Raw genomic sequence first — 23,693 nt, 5'->3', positions numbered from 1 at the left:
GGGCTGGCATTGTGCTTCCTTCTCCCCTCAGGCAGCTATCAGTTCTCTCCTTGCCTGCAAATGTCTGTACATCCAGCTCAGGCGTTTTTTTTTCCCTAAGTACTGGAAAGTCCTTTCTTATGACTAGAGAGTAAGCTAAGAAGCTGACATAACTGAATGCCTTTTACACCTGTGCAACTGCCCAGACCTGTCAAAGGCTCTGCTTGAACACTTGTTGGGGGCCCTCTATTTGAAGACAGGTTGAACACCTGTAGAAAGCAATGTATCATTTTGGGATCTTGAAGCAGGTGAAGCTTGGGAAAACTCCTTGCTCTTTTTTTTCCCTGTTTGTATTCAGCTGATGTACTAATGATTTGCAGAAACTCTGAGCAAGTTTTGTGCATTTTTTTCTTACAGTTGTCTTTGGGGGGAAAAAAAAAGAACCAAACCAAAAACATTAGGGACAGCCTTTACTAATTCTAGAGTCAGATGCCCTTTTCTTGAAAATGGTTCATCTGACATACTCAAATCTAAGACAGTAAGTGGGAGCAAGTTTGTTGATATCACTGCCCTAGCACTTGACAGAGAAAAAGATGGTTTCTGAGATATCTGTGCTTGAAGGTAGAAAAATAAGAGTTTAAAAGACATTCCTAATGTCACTAGGCAATCAGTTCCACAAAGAAGCGTTGTAAGATGGCTTAATGTGACTGCACACAAAGTGGAGCATTGCAGCTGCAAAGATGCAAGCAGATTACTGTTCAACTTCCACTGAAGAACTGTAGGCATTGCTAATTTGAAAAGGTAATTTTATTTTCTATTAAGTACTTCTCTTTGTATAAGAACATTAGCTAACTTGAAACCAGGTACTGAAGTGAACACTAAATTTTCTGTAGACAGAGCATGTTAAAGCAAATGTGGAGCTACCTAATGGTTACTGAGGGTTCTGTCAGCTCCATTACTGTAGCGTTTAAGTATCCTTATACTATAGAAAACATACAGTTCAAGTGTTCCTGTGTTGTCAAGAATAACGCTTTGTTCCGTTTATGCTGTTATTTTTTTTTATTCCATTTTAAAGACAGCCAGACTGAAAGAAAAGTGACTTGCTTAAGACTGTGCACAGAGATATGAGAAAGGAGACTGGAACCAAGGCCTCCAGGCCCTACACTAGGTCACTGACCACTGGACTAACCATTTTATCATGGTGAATCTAGGGGACCAGCTAAACCAGTAGCTGCATTCAGATATTCTAAGTTGCTTGAAGGCTCTCAAGATAGGAAATGCAGCTTCTTGACTGATTATAGACCTTGTATTGTCTGAACTACAACTATAACTTGTGCCTCAAAAAACTTGAGAGCCAATTGCTCCTTTTATTTGTCTATACAGACATTGTTGTTTGCTTGCTTAGGCTGTTACTTTAGGAATAGTACAAAATACCTTAGATTTTTTTTTTTCTTATTGTAATTTATATTACAGAGTAATAGAGATAGCTATGTCCACCTGGTAATGACACAGTCCTGTTCAACAGTGTTTGTTTAAAATTGACCACATAAAAATGGGGAAAACTTAGAATGTCCAGTTTCGCACACAGGGAACTGAAGGACAGAGAGATTACGTGAGTATTTCAATATTGGACACCCAATGCCAATAGAATTGAATCTTACCTTGGCTCAGACCCAGATCCGAGAACCATGCTTCCCTTGTAGTTTACCTGAGGGCATCATGTGTGCTAAGAAACCCTTCAAAACAAAGAAGAATTATCTGTAAGATTGTTCTGAGTTGTGTAGGCAGTCTGGCTTTTAAGACAGAGCTGTCTGACTTTGATAGTTCTCAAATACTAATTTTTTTGAGGTTTATAAATTTTGAGATTACTCTTCTATTTCCTTTTCATCAGGGAGTGGGAATAATTTTAATGTAGAATTACAAAGACTTCAAGGGGATGTGGGCTTTTCTTTGCAGAAGGGTGTTGTTTGAATCAGTGTTTATGTAAAGGATGTATGTACACAAATATATTTCTGGTAAAACTTTTGACAAATGCTTTTGCTCACAGCAAGGTTTTGGAAGCATGGGTTACTTTTGGAAAACAGGAATTCTGTTTAACTGTAGCTTTATGTAGGAAAAGAATAAAGACTCCTAAGCATGTTAATCTAATTTTAAGTTGATAGCTGTTTAAGGGGAGGGAAAAATTCTGTTAGTTTATAATTACTGGTAGCAAAATACTTAGCATCTTCCACACTTTCAGGGTGACCGTCAGTATATAAGTACAACTCAACAAGGGAAGGCAGTAAGCTTTGTATTTCATCCATGGCTGCAAGTTATACTCTGATAAATGCAAACATAAGTGTTGTTGATCTGTCATTACAGGCATACACCTGTCTTCAGAAACAGCTTCATAACTATGTAATTTAAAACTTAAAGTTTGAGAGTGAGCCAGTTCTGCAAATAAGTCAAAGAAGTTGGGAGCAGAAAAAAGCAAGATGAATGCATCTGGAGGAAGCTGTGGGAGCCCTAGTTCTGCAGAACCTAGTGGAGATTTCTTCAAGGAATTGTGGTCCAAACTGAAAGAATGTCATGATAAAGAAGTGCAAGGTAAATTGTTAAAGTTTGCATTCACAGAAGGCTGTTTGTTACCACAGGAAAACTTTGAACCAGATTACCACTCTGTGTGCATGGAACTAAATAGATTTTTCATGTCTTACGTTATGCAGAAAGTTGGACTGGGTGATTACATGATCCTTACAGATTGACCGCCTAAGCCTGGCTTAACAGGATTAGATTTAAACTATCAACAAGTTTAAATGATTTGCTAGGTCAGTGAAGAAAGAGTAACGCAATGTTACATGGGATCTGTGTTTGCTTAGGAAATATATAAATGTTACTTTACCTTTAATGGATTATGATTCAAAGTTTCCAAATCAAGTTATTCAATGGAATTTTTGCTTTTTTTCTTTTTACCTTTGGGTTTAGTCACTTCAGATACATTAAAATGGTTTGCATTGTTTATTTCCCCTAACTGGTGCAAAATACCACTGCAGATTAATATTACTGAAGTGAAAAGTATTTCTTCAGTTTTTAGTGTTCTAAATTTTCTCAACAAAATTTATAATAAAGTTGCTTATTCTTACATTATATTTTGTGACCTGTGATATCAATTTTACTACAGATTGACTGTTAGTGTCTGTTCATTCTTCAGTATTGCAGGAAATTAATAACACTCAAAGTAAAGATGAATTATTGCAATATATATTTATATTCTTATTATAATATTGTTTCACAAGTAGTATTCATAAGATGTTTTGCTAAAAATACTTCATAAAAACTTGGGATTTTGTTCTGCTAATCTTAAGTCACACGATCCATTCTTTTGGTTGGAATTAGAACAGTATTTGACTGAATCTTCCAACAAGCATATCCTTACACATGAAATAGTATTTATATTAGGCTGGAATAAAAGCAGGTGAGTTTTTGTGAATTAAGAGCTTTAGCCATGTAAGTAGATCTTTGTAGCCAGACCATTCCAGTGGCCTCGGTCACTTCCACCAGCCTCAAAACAGTTCCATTTACGTCCAGTTATATCATCACTTCTTAATTTCAAAAACTGTGGGGGACTGTTTTATAATGTATAGATGTTTCATACCTCGTACTGAAAGTCTTGACTCAACAATTTGCAACACTGGGCCTTGACACCAACCAAACAAAAAAAACTTCTATGAGTTTGGCAACTGAAAGGAAAGATGTACCAGATAGTAGCATTTTGTTACATGAAAAAAAGTATGTGTAATCATATGAAATATAGTTTTATATCGTGTGCCAAAACAAAAAAAAAAAAACTTTTTTTTTATGACTTTTTCTTTTTTCTTTTTTTTAAATTCTTGATGGTTCTTTTCATAGTGGGTGTGATGTCAACTGCAGATAAATGCGGAAGTACTGACAGAATGGGATCTGGCAATCTATGGCATGTCTGAACAACAAAAACTGAACAAACAAAAAGCTCTAACGTAGAGGGTTGTGTTAAGTGACCCCTTCTCTAGTTTCTTGGGATGTGCAGCACGTGATTTTAAAGTTTTGGTTTTCTTTATACAAGTGAACATACTCTTTAGAATGCATGCTGGGTGGGGCCAGATAATTTTGCCACTAGGCAGTCTTTTTCATGCCTAGCCCTTTGTCAGTATGTCCCACACCGTGTTAGGTAAAATTAGGTCTTCCATGATAACATCAAAGACATGCCTGAAGGATAGTTAATTTTTTCAAAAGGTGGGGATCCTCTTATAGAAAATGGTACTGGAAGATATTTTAGAAACATCAAACACAGGCTTGCCTGGACTTTGCTTGTTTCTGAAGTCTATAAATAAGAATTAAAATTGACTCATGAATTTCCAATCTAAATGTCAGCAAAAAATTATTTTAAAGATGGTGGAAGGTGGATTAAGGGAAAGTTAGTAGTTGGGAGAAAAAGCTTTTTGCATGTACAATGCCCAATGTATTGAACACTGTAGTGGTGGAATTATTATTATTTATTACAAATCCATGAAAAGTAGGATTTATGACACATGAGCTTGAAATGGTCAGGCATATTACACAAGTTATACTATTTATATATCTGTAGAATATAGACTAGAGAATACTTCAAATTCATACAGTTTGACATGGATTTTATTGATTTTTTTTTTTATATTGCTATATTGTAAAGGATGTGTTTTTTCCACCATGTTAGCTAAACAAACCCTGCTTCTTATTCTTTTAAACTGATCACTTGCAAAAAATTCCACATTTTGGCCCTCTTCAGACAAAATAGCTATCACTTTCTCTCAAATTCATTATGTGACAATGGGTAGCACTCCTACAACCCAGTTTTCAAAGATTTTGGGCATGGTCAATGTCAGTTGACTTTTCCTGGAATGCAGAAGTGCTCAGCAACTCAGAATAATGGTCATTAAAACTATATTTACTTTTATTTCCTACCTGTAGAATGTGTGGGATACTTTCATAGTGCTCACAAATCAGAAAGGAATTTAGTAATGCTGTTTATAAAGTGACTAATTTCTGCAGGTATTAATACTTGCATCTAGCTCAAAATAATTATATGGATACTTGCTGCATGTGTGTCTTATCAACATGGTTCCTAAGGATGAATTCAAGTCTAAAGCTCTATACTAAAAAGAAACTTATTTCAGCATAGAAATGTGAGGAGAGTTTTTTGTACAAGAAATAGCCTAATTCTCTTCAACTATTTCTTACCTCTGAAAAGCAGAAGATATCAATGGGGGAAAAAACTAGTCACAGATGCAGAGAAAATTATGAGGAAAGCAATCTCATTGATAGATTGCTGTAGGAAAGGAAGTAGCTGGAAGCTCCTCAGAAGTAAATAATTACAGAAAACAGGGCTGGAAGGGATCTTAGGAGGTCATCTAGTCCATCTCTATACCCTTAAGGAAGGATTAAGCCTGTGTCATTGCTGACAGAAGCTTGTCCAACCCGTTCTGAGAAAACTTCAGCGATAAAGATGCTGCAGTCTTCCCAGGCAGTGTCAATTTTAAGTGGATTTAATGCATTTGAAAATTCATCAGAACAGAAATTGTCATAGCCATTAATTGAAATCTTACAGGTACATAGTCTAATCAAGTTGCAAGTTTCATAAAATAGTGTTGCGCGGTTGATTAATCTGCCTAATGATAGTTTAAAGAAAGTCTGCATCACTTTAATGGAGACAGTGTGTCATTTACTAAAGGACTTATGAGCTTTAGGTAGTGTAGATTTATATAGTCTGCAGCTTGTCTATTTCATAGAAATATTGTGTGAAAAATAAAATTGAACTGGGAATGTACATAGTGTAGTTTCACTTATGCAGATTCACATAAGTTTATATGCTCACTGGAGTATTAAATAAGGAAATCTGAAAAAGCCAAGCTATCTTAATGAGTATGCTTAAAACCTCCCAATGCTCTGGAAAAGCAAAAGGAAGAGATTACACCTGACACAGTAATTCAATGCTCTTGGATAAATGTAACAAACTGGTTTCTTGCCTTCTCATTGCAGTCATTTGAATTAAGAAAAAAATGCAACATTTAAGTAACTATTTTTGTTCTTCCTGAATTCAGGTGAGAGGGGAGATAGTGTTACCTGTAGCACAGTACTCGGCCTTTTGAGTGCTGCCTCTTCAATTTGGGGCTCAGGTTGCCAATGTTATAATCCTAAATACTTGCTGAACAGACTACCTGTTCATACAGGAGATGCATTGTTGTGCAGCTTCATTCCTTCCGATGGGCGTGGAGCAACATTAAAGCACGCTTTATAGGGGTTCTAATTGCAGATGCCTAATTGACTTGATGAATAGCAACTACTTAAAAAAATAAACCCTCTTTCTATGCTGATCTGCATGATAGAACATAACATCTTACAGGTGTTGAACACTTAGAGATAAAAGAAGTCTTGCTATATTTCCTAAGAACTTTTTTTTTAAATAGTCACTGTGCATTTTTACCTCATTGTCTCACTGGCATCTTGTAGCAGTCTGTGGCATGGGCTCACTGAGGCTCTGGCTGGCCTGACTGTTATATTGTAAGTGGCCTGAAGAGTGAACCTTCTCAAGCAAGTAGTTTTTCCCCTTTGAGCTGTTCCCAGTTGAGTGTGGTAGGGGAGAGAAAAAAGAAGTCTATTAGCTGCCTTAACCAACATTTTCTGTACTAAGATGTAGCATCGGGTATGTGTTTTGGTTTAAATTCAAAATTGTCAGAAATCTTCTTAAAAGTGTTCTGGTTTCATAAGTTTATCATATTATCCTAAATGACTAATGCTTTTGCAAGAAGGCTTACAAGACACCTCATGTTCAAACTGAAGTTGCTCACAACTTTTCATAGTTTGAAGAGAAGACGGCGTTAGGAAAAAATTGTGTTACATTACTTTCTGATGTCTTACGAAAATTTCTATTGGATTTGTATTTAAGAAAATGTTATACCGTTGGAGTCTGATTATTTCTGACCATTTATTTAGAATAGGAACGGCCACCTTGTATGTGGGTAGTATCGCATGAATTTTCACAGCACTGCATCCCACTTGTTAAGCTGTGCCATACTTCAGGTACCTTTATCTTCCTGCCCCTGTGCACATACACACCCAAAACCTTGCAAGCAGAGTGGCTGGACTGCTGTCTAGTCCCTGGGCTGTCAGCTGGCCACTCCTGCTGAGAGCATCAGTTGTATTTGCAAACCTTTTACTTCTGCACGGAACATATGTTGAGGAGTGTGTGGGCCTTAGTGGGAGAAGGGCCACAGATGAAATATTCCTCAGTTCACCTTAAGATGTTCCAAAGAAGCTTTGGCTGAGAGGGTCTGGTAGCATACCTCCAATAGAGTGTGTTGTCCTTTTGTGCTTTGAGACCTCGAATCATGTATTTTTAATGTTTCCTTTATGCATATACATTGTAATACATTTTTCAGTTCGGTGGTTGGATGCTACATTTCAAGTGTAGTATTATGCACTTACGTGTACACAGAACTTTTTATGCTACTTACGTAGGCATAGTCAGTGAAAATATATTGACAGTGCTTGGTATTCATGTGTGGTTTTTTTACAAAGGTGTTTTTATACCCGTTTAAGTGGGAATCTGCGTGTTTAAGAAGTCCCTATTTCCTAGGGATCATAATAGCTATATTTGTTTCCAAGATCCTGTAGAACATAAGGAGTCTAGAATGAACCATTTTCTCTCCAGACTAGTGACATTTTTTCTCTCTTTTGCAGATGTCATTGGCAAAAGGAGTGTTAGTTTATTGTTTCACTCAGGTTTGTTTTTTTTTTTTAAACCAGAATTCTATAACATGTATTTTCTTCTTTCCACTTTTCAGGCTTACAGCTGAAAATATCTAAGTTGAAAAAGGACAGATGTTTGTAAGTACTCATCCTAATGATCTAATTTATTAAAGGAGAGTCTGAGTACCATTAACGAGCCGTAATGATCTTCTTGTAAGATCAATTGAGGTTTCCTGGATTCTTCCTTCAGATGTGTACAAAACTCTGCTCACTTTAATAATTCAGCTGAAGTAATCTAAAGATATGTGTAACTCTTTATAGGGTGTGTAACCTGAACACTAGGTTTGCTGTCCTTGAACAAATGACTTGTAGGCTTTTCTTATCTACAGTATTTCTAGGACGCCTATCAAGATGTTGATGTTTCTAATACGAAAGGTAATTAGGGAGATATTTTGAAATTGAGGTCAAATCTGCAAAAGAGAAGTGAGAAAACAAGCCAATTTTTTTTAGAAATTTTTTTTTTTGCTACATGTTTGGCTTTAGTATCAGGTGTTGTGCCTTAACTCAGCTTTCAGTCATTCAGTAAAGATTCTGGTAATAACCTTGCTAATTTTCACTCAGTTCTTGTATTTTAAGACATATGTAAGTTTTTTTTGCAGTCATTAGTTGCTACTAATTTTTAGTTCTGTTCATTAGAAGCAAAAAAAAAAAAGGGGAAAAAAATCTGAATTACAAGATTTACATGTACAGTGAATCACAATATGTATTTACAGCATTAAATCAGCTTTTATTTTCCTTCTGCTGACTAAAGCCATATTTAATTAAAGAAGAGATATGCTAATGTGATTCTTTATCCAAATTTTGACTTCAGGTTTAATTACATTAATATTATGTTAATATCACGTACAACCTGTATTATGAATTGCACTTTATAAAGTGCTATGTAGGGGGAATAAAAATAAACTACTTGATCTTTTTCCACTTTGGAAAACTATAATTGTATTAGATATGTTAAAGAAATTAAACTCCTCTTAAAATTAGCAAAAATACTCCATATTTGCATTCCCAGCATTGCCATCTGAAGTCAAAGATAGACAATCTTAGTTTTAAAGTGTAGCCACAGTGCTCTCAAGCATAGTTTGTGCTTTTTCAGAATTAACATTTCTATCACCATGTAGTCAATTTTCTTCCTCATTAATTCCTATTAGGTTTTTTAGCTGTCTTTTTTTAGTTACTTTTTTCAAATTGTATTAGCAGGAAATAACCCTCCCTTAGTCTAGGAAAATTAGGTCATCATGTGCTTTTTTGTACAATAGTAACTCAAGCAACTCACTAGCATTTTTGACAGTTATTGTCTAAATTCCTCTATGTGCTTATATTTCTGGTTGGGAGGGAAGCAAAGGTGTCTTTCCATAGGAGTAAATTCCCTCTAGTGGAATCCATCTTTTCTTTTCCTGTAACAGGAATATGTAAATGCATCTTAAAATGATACTGGCTTTTCTAGTATAATTTGATTGTACTACAGTGCATACTTTACTTGCTGTCTACTTTCATTATAACTGTTCTTCTGTAATTATAACACTCTCACTTCCAGGAAAAGTGTTCTTTTTTCTTTTCACTAGGCTTTTGGAAGAAATTGCCTTCAGTTGTGTAATGCCTGTGTTGCTCCCTTCCCTAGATATCTTTTTGGATTTTGTTTATCCTTTGTAGTGCCCAAACCTCCTCTGAGCTTGTGTCTTGCTTATTTTCCTGTCCTGGTTTCGGCTGGGATAGAGTTAATTTTCTTCCTAGTAGCTGATATAGTGCGGTGTTTCGGATTTAGGATGAGAATAATGTTGATAACACACTGATGTTTTAGTTGTTGCTGAGTAGTGCTTACACTAGTCAAGGGCTTTTCAGCTTCTCATGCCCTGCCAGTGAGAAGCTGGGAGGGGGCACAGCCAGGACAGCTGACCCAAACTGGCCAAAGGGGTATTCCATACCATCATGCTCAGTATATAAACTGGGGGCAGTTAGCCAGGGGAGGGGTGACCGCTGCTCGGGAACTGGCTGGGCACTGTTCGATGCGTGGTGAGCAATTGCATTGTGCATCACTTATTGTGTATATTCATTTATCATTATTATTATTTTTCCCTTCCTTTTCTGTCCTATTAAACTGTCTTTATCTCAACCCACAAATTTTACTTCCCCCCCCCCCCCCCCCCCCCCCCCCGATTCTCTCCCCCATCCCACTGCGGGGGGCGGGGAGCAAGCAAATGGCTGTGTGGTGTTTAGCTGCCTGCTGGGTTAAACCACGATATTGTGTTAAACATCGCCCATCCTGCTGGCATTTGGTAATCCACAGTAGCACTCTGAGCCTGCGTGGTGTGGTGTTTTCTCACATTTCAGCTGCGTTCATACAGATCTCATCTGTGAAGGCTATAGATAATTGCCTATGGTTTTGACTTTTGTCTGCACAGTGTCACTCTGATGGTTGCTGAGCAAGTGCAATTCACCAAACCTACAGCAGAGTTTACAATCCCAAGGGTACCTGTGTGGCTAATTCCCTGTTCCCCTACATATGCACCTGCTCCTCAGGATCAAGATTTGTCAGCTTTTATATGGCTTCTTGTTCAATCCCCAACACTAGTAGAACACAGTGTATACTATTTGCAGCTGCTGTTTAATTGTGCATAAGAGTTCACAAATTACTAAAAAAAAGTGGGAATAGAGCCCAGTTGCTTATTTGTTCTGTCGGTGAATTTTTAGTCAATTGGAAATATGAATTCATATGAACTTCATCAAGATTTTGAGTTCAGGGTATATCATGGAATGTTGTCAGATCTTTCATTAAAATCCGAGTTCAGGGTATATCATGGAATGTTGTCAGATCTTTCATTAAAATCCAAACAGCATATGTGTTGTTTACTTTTTAAAGATATGCTTTCTGAACATTAAGATTGATATTGCAGTATCACAAGGAATATATTTACGTTAGATGAAATTAGATTACTTTCAGTTAGCAAATACTTGGTGCTATGTTTCACACTTAAAGGCTACGCTGACTTTCCTGGAAAAAAATCTATTTAACATCTTGTTATCATGTATAATTCATAAATGAAGTTGTTATTTCATTTTTAATCTAAAAGGATGAAATTATCTCTTGCTGTTATTGTTAACTTAACCTGGTGCGTCATGAGTTGCTTCCACATTCTGAAAACCTTAAATTGATCAGTTAGTTTTCTAGACGATTAATATTATCAGTGAAGTGACTGAACACATACCAATGGTTTAATTATTGTTGGAATCTTTCTACAATTACCACATTGTAGATACAATACTGTTACATAGGAGGTCTTGTCCTCCTTGGTGCATCTGAATACCTGAGGTTTAGTATTTCAGACTTAGTAATCAGCTGACAAGGAGCGCCTTATTTTGTACCCCACTTCAGCATTGGAGCTAATGACTTGTAAATGCTAGGTCAGAGACCGCTCATTATGCAGAGTGCCTTCATGGCCAAAGATGTCTGTCATGTTGATCAGGTGCACTGGAATTCTAAAAAAAAAAAAAAAAAAAACAAAACCACAAAACAGCCTAGTTTCTTCTATCATTTTACTATCTTAATGTGATATTTTAAAGGGTTTAGGTGGAAGGCATGGAGTATTAGTGTATGTTAGTTTTTTTTTTTTTTTTTAATAACTCAATGGCTTAGAATGACTTAAAGGTAGCTTGAGAAAAGACTTTAAGATTTGATATTTTAGGCCTGTAAGTTGCACAAACTGAAAAAAATGAGATTTTTTTTTATGCAATAACATCAGAAAAATACAGACTGCTTTTGTCAGACTTCAGATTTTGCCATGGTGTGTTGGTTTTGGCTGGGGTAGAGTTAATTTTCTTCATAGTAGCTAGTATGGGGCTATGTTTTGGATTTGTGCTGAAAACAGTGTTGATAACACAGGCATGTTTTCGTTACTGCTGAGCAGTGCTTACACAGAGTCAAGGCCTTTTCTGCTTCTCACCCCACCCCACCAGCGAGCAGGCTGGGGGTGCACAAGAAGTTGGGAGGGGACACAGCCGGGACAGCTGACCCCAACTGACCAAAGGGATATTCCACACCATATGACGTCATGCTCAGCATATAAAGCTGGGGGAAGAAGAAGGAAGGGGGGGGGGGGGATGTTTGGCATGATGGCATTTGTGTTCCCAAGTAACCATTACGCATGATGGAGCCCTGCTTTCCTGGAGATGGCTGAACACCTGCCTGCCGATGGGAAGGAGTGAATGAATTCCTTGTTTTGCTTTGCTCGCGTGCGCGGCTTTTGCTTTACCTATTAAACTGTCTCTATCTCAACCCACGAGTTTTCTCACTTTTACTCTTCCGATTCTCTCCCCGATTCTGCTGCGGGGGGAGTGAGCGACCGGCTGTGTGGTGCTTATTTGCCAGCTGGGGTTAAACCACGACACATGGCCTGGCTGTACGTGGTTAATGAACAGAGGTAACAGAACTTTAACACTTTGCCCTCCCCAACTGAAAGTACAAGTTTTGAATGGTCCCTCATGCTGTTTGCATGTAACTGTTTTATATGTTGTATATGCAGCTGAAAAGGACAATATTCATCTGGATGGTAGTACAGAAAAATAAAATATCTGTTCTTAAATTTCAGAATTAATAAAATACATCTGTGATTGTACACTGTGGAAGCTTCCAGCTGTCCCATTCACTTTGACCCATGATTGTTAATTTCTTGTATTTATTTAATACCAGCAATATGAAAATGTGTTTGACTAATGTGTCTTAAAGGGATAGTGCCAATTTAAAAGTATGTCTGTGTAAAAGAATTGTACCAACAAGTTAGTAAATACGTTTTCATTTCCTGTTGTGTGTGTGCTTAGCAGCTTTTTGTGAGCCAATTTCATGGCTTCCGCAAATAATTGTCTCAGGCACACTGCAAACAAACACCCACTTTCATGGAATACACAAAGGATTCCATGATAAAAAGAATAGCTGGGAATGAATTCTCAGAAGTTAGTCATTGTCATGTTACATAGATTCAGCTGCCTAGCTTTTACTGAAAGTTAATTTCCTTGTAGAAAAAAAATGTGTGCTTATTGCTCATACCTTGTTTGCATCTTGAAGAATTGTTGTGATCTGATAATAAAAGCGAAGGGGAGCTAAAATTGGCAAGTTAATGTTACCGCTTTACCTTAGCTCTTTTGAGGGGGAAATGTTCTTTTGTTAATTAAGTAGTCCTGGCTTTTAGAGAAGGTATTTTCCCCAAGATCTTCTATTTCTGAGGTTTTTAGGAAGAGAGTTCTCTTCCCCATATTCGTATTACGGGAATCCATGTTCTATAGACTCTGAGAATTGCTTCTTGAGGAACTAAACCTCTAATGGATCTAAAGACTTGTCAGAGCTTTACAAACCTAAGGTGGTTTGCCACGCTGCAAGAAGCACTCACTAAGACAAGACCAAAATGACCTGATTGGGAAAGCCCCCAGTTAGCTTCCCGACAGCTCAGCAACACAGTAAAATAAGAGAAGTACTTGAGCTTATGTTCCCTGAAATTGTTGCTTGAATACTATTAGCTTTTATGCCTTGACTGTCATCAACTCTAATTTTTGTCCTGAGCAAAAATCAGATTTATCAACGAAGCTCAACTGTAATATGAATTAGAAACTAGCTGCTCCTTTCCTAACTCAGACATTTCTAAACTACCATTCATCAGAAACACTTGCTTCATTTATCTTCAACTTAATATTTGTGCTGATGATAATCACGCTCCCCAAGAGTATAAAAGAAACGTGCCAGAGAGAATTCTCTACTGAAAAACTAATAGCTGTAATTTAAAGCTAGAACTAACGTTTTCTCTATTTGATTTTAGGGATGCAGAGAGGCTTGAAGAGTTTTATACCAAGAACCAGCAGCTCAGAGAACAGCAAAAAGCACTTCATGACACTATCAAGGTTTTAGAAGACAGGTGAAGTAGTATCTTTTAGCTTTTGCGTTTGTTGTGTTTTGCTCTTACAGAGTAGCTCTGGATACTTTGCAAGTTGTTTTGTTTTTTTTTTTTTTTTCTAAACCAGTCCTTTTCTAATACAATCCAAATAGTGTGTGTTAAAGAAAAGTGTAGAATTTAGATTCTTCTGACTGAATTAAATTTTTGTTATTTTATTTTTTTGCTTAGTTTGCTTAGTTCAGTTAAGATAAATAGAAGTTAAATAGATCAGCTTGGGAGGCAGACAGCCATTTTAAAGCACATGCTTTTCCATCCATTTTTTTAGAGGTAAGTTTAATATCAATTGAGATGTAATGCAAGTACAAAACCCAAGGGCAAACTATATAATATACTTTGAAACTCATGAAATAACTCACTAGGAAATCTTTCAGATTTGTTGGGGGGGGTCTTTTTTACCAGTTGCCTGTTTTACCTAAATTTAATCACAAGTTCTGTCTTTTGCCTGCTTTTGGACTTAGACATTCTGATCACCTTTTGAGCCGTTCTGCCTTTCCCTTATTTGTTCCTGTTTAATCTGGTATAGCAAAACAAAACCAATAGACATGAAATCACAATGTATTTTTTCATCTTTTAAAAATTATACCTGTTTTGGAAAGTGTATGTTAAATTTGCTGCCAATAGGCTCTCAGAATCTTTCTGGGAACAGGAGATCATTACACAGTAAATTATTTGCCCACATTCCTGTGCTACCTCAAATTTTAGAGCTAAGGTACTCAAATTTTGCAGTCAACTCTGTTTCTCTGTGAAAGGCATTAGGGATAAACTCATAACCGTGCAGGTAATAAACTTTCACACCACATAGGTAGAGAGACATTTGCAGAGTGGATGGACTTTTCTAATCCCTTAGCAGATGAAGTACTCACATTACGGAAAACAAAAAGAGTATTTAAAGTGGCTTATTACAAGGAGATGATAATACTGTATTTAGTACACAGTCAGATAAGCTAGTATGAAGAGGCATTTCAGTATTTTACTCTTTCCATAATTCCACAATATTAAAATACCCATAAACCAAGATGGCTTTTGCTTCCGATATTCAGCTGTGGAATTGGAAACTTAGGTATTTTGTTTGGGGTTTTTGGTTTGCTGGGGTTTTTTTAATACTTCGTGAGCTAGCAGCAGCAATGCAGAACTCTTAACCAATTGGTCTCTTATTTAGCAGGCAAAATAGAGTGTGGTTTTCACTTAGGTAATACTCTTAGTTTTTTGTTGTATACGAGAAAAAAATACACTTCAGTTATCAGCTGTAAAAGGAACACACGTTTCACTGCATGAATGAATGTGTCAAGTAAGATGGAGTGATCATAACAAAGCCTTTTCTGATAGCGGATATGCTTTAAACAGCTGATCTAAAACCATTAGAGACAGTGGAGGCAATGCGTCACATGGACTTTTGGATGCACTTTTAAGTATTGGTGTCTACATAAAGATAAAGGATTTCACATTTGCTTGGTATTTGGTACAGAGCGAACTTTTTGTCCTTTTTATTTTATTACTTTGCTTAATGACAGTGATATATCCTTCTTATATGAAGTAGTAATTATATTTACTGAAATGATTTGCTTATTTGTATTTGCTTGAATGAACGTTACTTACAATGAACTCACTTGGGCGGGAGTGTTGATCTGCTTGAGGGTAGGAAGGCTCTACAGAGGGTTCTGGACAGGCTGCATCAATGGGCCGAGGCCAATTGTATGAGGTTCAACAAGGCCAAGTGTCGGGTCCTGCACTTGGGTCGCAACAATCCCATGCAGTGCTACAGGCTTGGGGAAGAGTGGCTGGAAAGCTGCCCGGTGGAAAAGGGCCTGGGGGTGTTGGTCGACAGCCGGCTGAACATGAGCCGGCAGTGTGCCCAGGCGGCCAAGAAGGCCAATGGCATCCTGGCCTGTATCAGAAATAGTGTGGCCAGCAGGAGTAGGGAAGTGATCGTGCCCCTGTACTCAGCACTGGTGAGGCCGCACCTTGAATACTGTGTTCAGTTTTGGGCCCCTCACTACAAGAAGGACGTTGAGGTGCTGGAGAGTGTCCAGAGAAGGGCAACAAAGCTGGTGAAGGGTCTAGAGCACAAGTCTTATGAGGAGTGGCTGAGGGAACTGGGGTTGTTTAGCCTGGAGAAAAGGAGGCTCAGGGGAGACCTTATTACTGTCTACAAGTACCTGAAAGGAGGTTGTAGCAAGGGGGGTGTTGGTCTCTTCTCCCAAGTAACAAGTGATAGGACAAGAGGAAATGGCCTCAAGTTGCGCCAGGGGAGGTTTAGATTGGACATGAGGAGAAATTGCTTTACCGAAAGGGTTGTCAAGCATTGGAACAGGCTGCCCAGGGAAGTGGTTGAGTCACCATCCCTGGAGGTATTTAAAAGGCGTGTAGACATGGTGCTTCAGGACATGGTTTAGTGGTGGACTTGGCAGTGCTAGGTTAACGGTTGGACTTGATGATCTTAAAGGTCTTTTCCAACCTAAACGATTCTATGATTCTATGTAATTTATATCTGACAGTACTCTTAGTAGGATACCTCACAAAGACTTTCAGTGACAAGGTATAGCATGCTCCACTTCAATAAAGTAATGCATGTTGTTTTAGAAGTATCCAGTACCTACCGTCATTTATGCAAATGTTAGTACATGTAGTATTAGATTATTCAGAAATCTCAAAATATTGGTATGTCAAGAGATAAATTGCAGTACTTAGTGGTGTTCTGCATAGTTGTCAAATTTTCTGGTTTTCATTGTTCAAAAGGCCAGTTAAGTGTGGATATCTGCTTCATGTATGGCAATATTTTCTTAACAGAGGGCCTTTTTTTCTCTTAATTTTATTATAGATTAAGAGCGGGATTATGTGATCGCTGTGCTGTAACCGAAGAACATATGAGAAAGAAGCAGCAAGAGTTTGAAAATATCCGGCAGCAGAATCTTAAACTTATCACTGAGCTTAGTGAGTTTTATCCATGAGTCTGAAGCAAAACATACTATTTTGTAAACTAGTTCCTTGTGAATTCCTGTAACTTGATATAATTTATATGTTGTGTGTTTAGTAAGCCCGAGTTCAGTTGGGGGATACTTAATTCTACAGTCTGAAAATATGTAACATACCAATTACTAGTCATTTGACCCTCTTTCTTAGATTGAAGTGCTGATACTGAAAGTGAACTGACATGGAAAATCTTACAGTGTAAAGTAGCTACTGTAGATAAAATGTGGCTGCTTCTGTTTATTCCTACAGCTAAAGCATAGAATGACTGATTGCCAGTTTTCCTAAGGAAACCCTGACTTCAAAAGTAATTGGTGATCACAAAGTAGCAAGTTCAAACAGAAGTTCCCTGGGTCCGGCTTGTGTCCTGCAGTTGGTCTTGGAGTTTAACTGCAGTAACCTGTAACCTTCACATAACCCTCTGAAACCACAAAAGAATCATGCCAGGCAGCTTGTAGACAGCTCATTTTTAAATCAGGAAGTCGTACATATGGGACAGGAAAAAATACACTGTTCTGGGTGATATGAAGGCAGGACACAACAAATCTCTTAATGAAGAGAGTTTGGAAAGATTGGTTGTATAAAGTGCTAAAAAATACAGGTCAGGATTTTAAAATGTTAATGGTATCTTTACCATTAATTATTTTGTGTCATTTAGTTGTCTTGCTTGATCAACAAGCAGACATTCAGTGAGATTTAAAATATGGGAGATGTCAGACACAAAAAGTAGCTTTTTAGTGCTTAAATTATAGAAATACTAGATTCTGTACTAGTATAAAATACATTAATTTTTCAAGGACTTTTAATATTGGATATTTCTATAAAAATATTCTGAATTCTTGAGTTTAATGATTAACAACAAATAGGGTACAACCAATCTTTAAATAAACCTCTGAGCCTTAAAAATCAAGGTGAGACCTATTAAATACAAATCTTCTTGAAGACTATCTGACAGAACAGTAGTCTTCTGTGGGTTTGGGTTGAGATCTATATGACAATTTATGTATTTCCTGCAACCAGCAAAAAAGGTCAGTCAAGAATCATCCAGAGATAAAATATACAACAAAAGAATAAGAACATGAAAATAAAAATTAAAGTGAACAGACAAGTTGGGAGCTATCACTACATTAGTTTGAGACAGCGTGGAAAAAAGGCTGAAGGTGATGCAATAAGCTTGTGTGAAGTATGGGCAGAATGAATTGGAAATTAAGAAAAGTAAATAAAAAATTTCTGACAAAATATTTAACTGATTTTTAAGAAATTGGGTTTTATTTTTCCTGTTGTCTCCAATTAGCTGGTCACATGGGTAGCTAAAACCAAATTTTAATTACTTTATACTTAAAGGCTGTCTTCAACCTGAGGAAGCAATTTTGTCCATGAAGCTGAGCAAGCAATTCATTCATCTTTACAACACAGTCCAACTTTTATGTACATGGACAAAAGTAGTTAATGATTGTGTGGAACTAATATGATCCAGTAATTGTGACACCTTTGCCTTTTCTAACACATCATTTTACAACCTTTTTAATGACTAGCTTGAAAATTCATTTTGGTAAGCCATAGAGAGTGTATAGTATTACGTTTTAGAATTGGTTCTGTTTCCTTAAAGGACCTGACAAAATTAGATAGGATATGATGTTAACGTGTGCACTGATTTTTTTCTCCTTTTTCTTTTTCTATAAATTGCAGTGAATGAAAAAAACAACTTACAGGATGAAAATAAAAAGATAACTGAACAGTTCCAGCAATTACAGAAGGAGTTAGAGTAAGTTTTGAGCTTTTTTGGATATTCCCCTCCCTCCCATTCCTCAGTAGTAATGTCTGGGGATATAAATATCAGCTTTTAAGTCTTTAAAACTTGAATTCCCTCTTTTTCAATAGATTATGAAAAGTTAGCCTACAGCCACTGTAACAACATAAAACTAGCATCTTTGTCTTGTGCAGAATTTCTGCTTTTTTTTAAACTGTGTGCATCTTTTTTTTTTTTTAAACTGAACGAGATACATTTGTCATAGAAATTCTGTTTGACTTCACGATTGTTCAAGATTATTCTGGTCACAGTGCATAGCAAAGCCTGACATCTCATTCTTTTATTCCTCTGTTGACTCTTTACCAATTCTTTCATCCTAGGTTAAGACTTTAGAAAAGTAGTTTCTCAGCTAGTCAAAAAGCCCCAGGATCTTGCAATAAATTTTTTAAATAAACTTATGATAATTTTACAATTTTAAAAAGAAAAAGACATAGTAAATTTCAAAAGAAAACCGTAAAAGTAATGAGCTACAAATTGACTGTCAAATTGTAATCTGATATGATAGCAAGAATGTGCCATATAATGTTGTGGTTAATATGCAAATACAGTGCACTGTGCAAGGCAGAGGTAGTATTCCTTTCTTGAATAGCTGTGTTCTGACATCATCTGAAACTTATCTCAGTTTTGCCTATCTGTGAACAAGTTGCGTATGTGCATGGGGGGAATGGGACAGGATGTGTGGGCTTGATACGTAAGGCTTTTTCTGCATGTAATTTTTTCTTGTCTTTGTCAGACAGTAACTTTGGTAGAGGAATAAAACAACTTAGAGTTCAGTTCAGAATGACTGTGTTCCTATTCCTTTGTATTTCTTGGTTTGTCTCCCATCATTTGCACCTTAATCATCCTTTCTTTTTCTGTATGCATTTCATCTTCTCAGAGTAACATATTTCATGACCGCAGGAGTACTCCTTTTTAATACCAAGTAGGAACAAATTTCTATATGCTTCCCACTGTATAACTCCTTCTCAATAATGGTTCTCCTATGGAGCTTGACAGAAGTTAGGAGGTGACATTAAAAAAATTGACACCAGACAGATCCATCCAAATGTCTTAGTTTGATCCCCAGTCTTGCAATTTAGCTTCCAGTAAAAATCTCCGGCCACTGTAGGAAAGTGGAGAGTGAACAATGTAACACTAAGTTATTTGCTCTGCATGTTAGGTGGTCATTTAAATGAGTGCAGAGTTGAGTGGATAAACAGTCATTAACAAGGATGGTCCTGCTGTTTGTGCTATAGCCACTGCATTTGGTTGTTTCGGTTGAACTACAGTCGTGTTACTTTATTTAGAATGAGCAACTTAGATCAACATAACATCATCACGTAGGTGCAAGGTAACAGATTGTTTCTGGTGCATGACATGAAATTAGATTTTTGCAATCTTCTGTATTTTGTTACCAAGGTTTAATATTTCAGGAAAAATATCTAAGAATCCTTTATAAAAGTGAAATCAATGAAATTTTAGAAGAATTGTATTATCTGATCCTTTATCAGATTAGAATTTCATTATCCATGGATGGAAACAGCAAGGGAATTTCTGCAAAAATCTTTTCTGGGGTCTCAGATAAATGCTTCCATGATTCAGAAATTATTTATTGAATATTTATGATATATAGTATGTATGCCAGCTTCTTCATTTGATAGATTTTGTGGTGGTACATAGGAACTACCTTTTGGTTTGCACGGAAGTCATACGAGGCCACGTGTGCCAGTAAATTTAAAGAGGACTCTAACAGCTAACTTAAATTTGCAAAGTAACTGAATGAATATATTGTTTTACTGTTTGTTTTGATTTGTTTCTTAAGATATTTTTAGTAGATGATACAGTTTTCCAGTTATGGTGCTGTCTTTGTAAATGTGCTAAAAAGAGGAATTACAAAATCGCACAATAGGACTTGTCAAGACTTAAGAGCATCAGTGTTTGTCATTAAGTGTTCAAAGTTAGTCATGGTAAAAAGCCTAACTGTAAAAATGCTTGTTGTCTCAAGCCAGGCAGCTTTCTACAGTTCTCCATAGTGTTATTAACTTATTTTATATATGATATTGTGGTTCACTTCAATGCAAGCAGATATATATCCATATTTCCTCTTCTTCCCTTAGATCAAAACCTTACATCCTTCTCTTTATAGTTAGGAAATTATCTTTTGGCCCATGTTTTCCCTTGAGAGTCATAAGGAAAAGTGCTACTGCAGAAAGATGACCAAGCAGGCCAGCTTAGGTTTCCTTGTGTTTTTCTTTTACTGCCTCTTCCATTTCTTGCTACCGCCACCATACGACAGGTAGCAATGCCCTTATTAAGTACTAAACAAACTGTATTTAAGTTAAAAGAAGTGAAATTAACGCTTTTTTGTTGTTATTTCCTTGCTATGTCTAGATAGAAATTTTGGAGAGAAAAGACATAGTTACTTGTTACGCTAAGTTTTATATACTGACTCTGCAACATGCTGTTAGAGCTGACAGTGTGAGAGAAAATAAACTTCATAACCCATGTTGTGTTTTACATTAGTTGTTTTACATGGTTTACATTGCTTTTTACACTCCTCTCTGAAGACCTTTGTGAGGTGAATAAGAGGTATCATCCAATGGTCTGGAGAGGGATTGTTTTTAATACAGTGCAGTTCATTACCATTTAAAATTGTCTGAAAGCTTTTGTTTTGTTTTTAAGACAGTTAGTATTCTTGGAGTATGCAGGGACTTCCATACAGGGAGAGAAACACTAGTCCATCCATTTCAGCATTCTTTCATTCAAGTAGCACATGCCTCAGAGAACAAGCTAGAAACTCTACAGTCCCTAGTTTCTTCCAGGGAAAAAGTCTTCCATAGTGCAGTAATTAAATGTTGACTTCAAATGTGAAGAGCTAGGATTGTATGCTGTTCTTAGGCTTGGTGGAGCAAGTATGAATTTGTTGTTAGATGTGTCTAAAAACTGGGTTCTAGTATTACTTTTTTACACTGTTGTGTTACTGAGATGACTGTATTTTCTAAATTGTTACTTTCTTGAACCATATGATTGTCCTGCTTGCTGAAGTGAAAGCTCTTCATCTTGCTGACTTGGGGTTTTATTTGACCACCTAATTTCGTCTCCAGGGAGCGAAAGCAACAAGTGGTGGAATTAGAAGGAGGAGTCATTCCAGATTCTCCAGTTCTGACTACTTCTTTTTCTGTGGTTAATCGTATGAGAAGAAAAAAAGAGAATAGGCATGTCCGATACACAGAACATACGCACCCAGATTTGGAACTTGCAGAAAGCGACAGTGGTAAGAGTATTGTATTTTTTTTTAATTAATTTTAAAATATATTTTTAAGGGCTGAAGAAAAAGATGATGTATAAATTTGATTGCAAAGGGTGAAAACTAAAAAAAAAAGTCTTGTGTTTTTGGTTTGGCTTTTTTCCATTTAAACTATAATACATGAGTCAGGGAAAAAATATCTTTAGCAGTAACTGTTATATCAGCGATATGCTCAAAGCTTATCTCAACCTCCTACTTTTCTTCATCCACATCCACATGCAAATATAACAGTTTTCCAACCCATACCTCTTCTGTAACTCCAAACTAAAAAAATCTGTTGGGGTTTGACTTGTGCATACAGCTATGTCACCACCTAGTGGTGAGTGAAATAAATGTTTTGCCACATTCAGCAATTTAATATTACTGAAACTGATAGATATCTAATTCTAGCAGCTACATGATCTTTCTTTTTCTGGTACTGGTAAACTGTTTGCATTTGTTTTGTGTCTAACTCCAGAAGTATTGTGCACGTTTAACTTCTAAACTTCATTCTGTAATGTCATAGAAATAGCTCTAATGCATAGTAACTGTAAGAATTTTTTTTTTTAAATAAGGGACTTCGGGCTTGTATTTTAATGATACACAGGAAATATGATAAACAATCCAGGTGCTCTTAATGTGCTAATTTATCTTACGGAATAAAAAAAAAGTATTTTAAATAATACATGATTACATCTAAATATAAGTCTTTGACTAAAAGCTTTTTCCCAAGAATAAAAATAGCACAACTGTGGGGTGAAGAGGGTGGGTTAGTTATTCACGCCCTTCATTTTGCGTATGTAATTTTAGTGCTGTGAATAGTTTCTCCTTTCTAAAGATACCTAATTCTCTCCATTTTCTGAATAAAAAAAATAGCTACTAAATTAAACCAAAGTTAAATATGTAGGAAATGGTGTAAATACCCATCACAGTTAATGGCTATGAAAAGTTGTTGGTGTCCAGATAGAAAAGACTACATGGCACAAAGTTGGTCATGATTAAAATCTCAGGTTTTTCACCTTTTCATTACCTTAGCTGATGCAGAAAATTATTCCCTTGGATGGTTTACTCTTTAATAGTTTTGTTGCCATATTAACAGGTCAAATATAGGTTGGATACATACTTTTTATGTGGTTAGTATAGAAAGTGATGTAACTACATGTCAGTATTGTTTTATGGCTGACTGGCTAGGCTCATGTTTGTGAGAGAAAGGATTAATATGAAATATTTGTGACTAATTTGTCATAGTGATACCTCAGAATAAAAATAATCGAATATGCTTAGGTTACTGGATCTACTGACATGTCAAAATTCACATTCAAGTGCTTTTAAGATCAGGATCATTGTCTGTATCTACACAAAATTATCACAACAGGATACCTAATTTCACTGTGTGAAAATGTTTCTACATCTTCTCCAAGAGTTTGGAAAAATTCCGCTGTATTCCACACAAGTGAACAGTCACCATGGAGAAGAGATACTAGTGGCAGACACCTGTGATCCACAACTATCCCCTGTACCAAGTAAGTGTATTAATAGATTTAGTTCTAATTCCATTCAAAATAAGGAAAAAATGTTGTAAAACTGAGGGTTCGTCTCTTTAAACACAGGAGCCAGAAAAAGGATATTATGTTTAATCACAGAATTGCTGCTGAAATGCCTGTCTTGTAATGCCTGTCTGTATACCACTAGATACATGATCTAGTGGCATAGCATCAGGGCTTAGAGTCAAGAACTAAAAAGCTCAGTTGCAGCTCTTACTGCTGATATCTCATATTTTAGGCAACTTATCCAATTGTCTTACGTCTGATTTTCCAACTGTACAGGCGATAAAATATTCTAGGAATTGCACTTCTGTCTGACATGAATATGTAACATTTAGAAGTGCTTCTGTTAATTATTCCCTTTTTTGCAATTGTGAATTGGTACAAGT

General features: G+C 36.5%; 1 protein-coding gene across 5 annotated transcripts in view; it reads left to right on the top strand.

Annotated features, from left to right (window-relative positions):
* Positions 1–23,693, top strand: part of RBBP8 (RB binding protein 8, endonuclease) — a 46,914-nt gene that overhangs the window by 6,507 nt on the left and 16,714 nt on the right. For 2 of the 5 annotated variants that reach the window (XM_076329847.1, XM_076329849.1), the window contains exons 2-8: positions 2,341–2,565; positions 7,818–7,860; positions 13,584–13,679; positions 16,537–16,649; positions 18,375–18,450; positions 21,579–21,748; positions 23,182–23,283. In XM_076329847.1, coding sequence (XP_076185962.1) covers positions 2,454–2,565; positions 7,818–7,860; positions 13,584–13,679; positions 16,537–16,649; positions 18,375–18,450; positions 21,579–21,748; positions 23,182–23,283 — 712 coding nt within the window. In that variant the 5' untranslated portion in view covers positions 2,341–2,453. Of the gene's footprint in view, positions 1–642; positions 781–1,570; positions 1,592–2,340; positions 2,566–7,817; positions 7,861–11,941; positions 12,198–13,583; positions 13,680–16,536; positions 16,650–18,374; positions 18,451–21,578; positions 21,749–23,181; positions 23,284–23,693 lie in introns of those variants that run through there. The other 3 variants (XM_076329846.1, XM_076329850.1, XM_076329851.1) reach the window with 3 other exon arrangements.

The sequence above is a fragment of the Aptenodytes patagonicus genome, chromosome 2, assembly GCF_965638725.1.
Source record: "Aptenodytes patagonicus chromosome 2, bAptPat1.pri.cur, whole genome shotgun sequence".
In the NCBI taxonomy this organism is placed as follows: Eukaryota; Metazoa; Chordata; class Aves; order Sphenisciformes; family Spheniscidae; genus Aptenodytes; species Aptenodytes patagonicus.
This window is presented reverse-complemented; position numbering and strand designations above follow the sequence as displayed.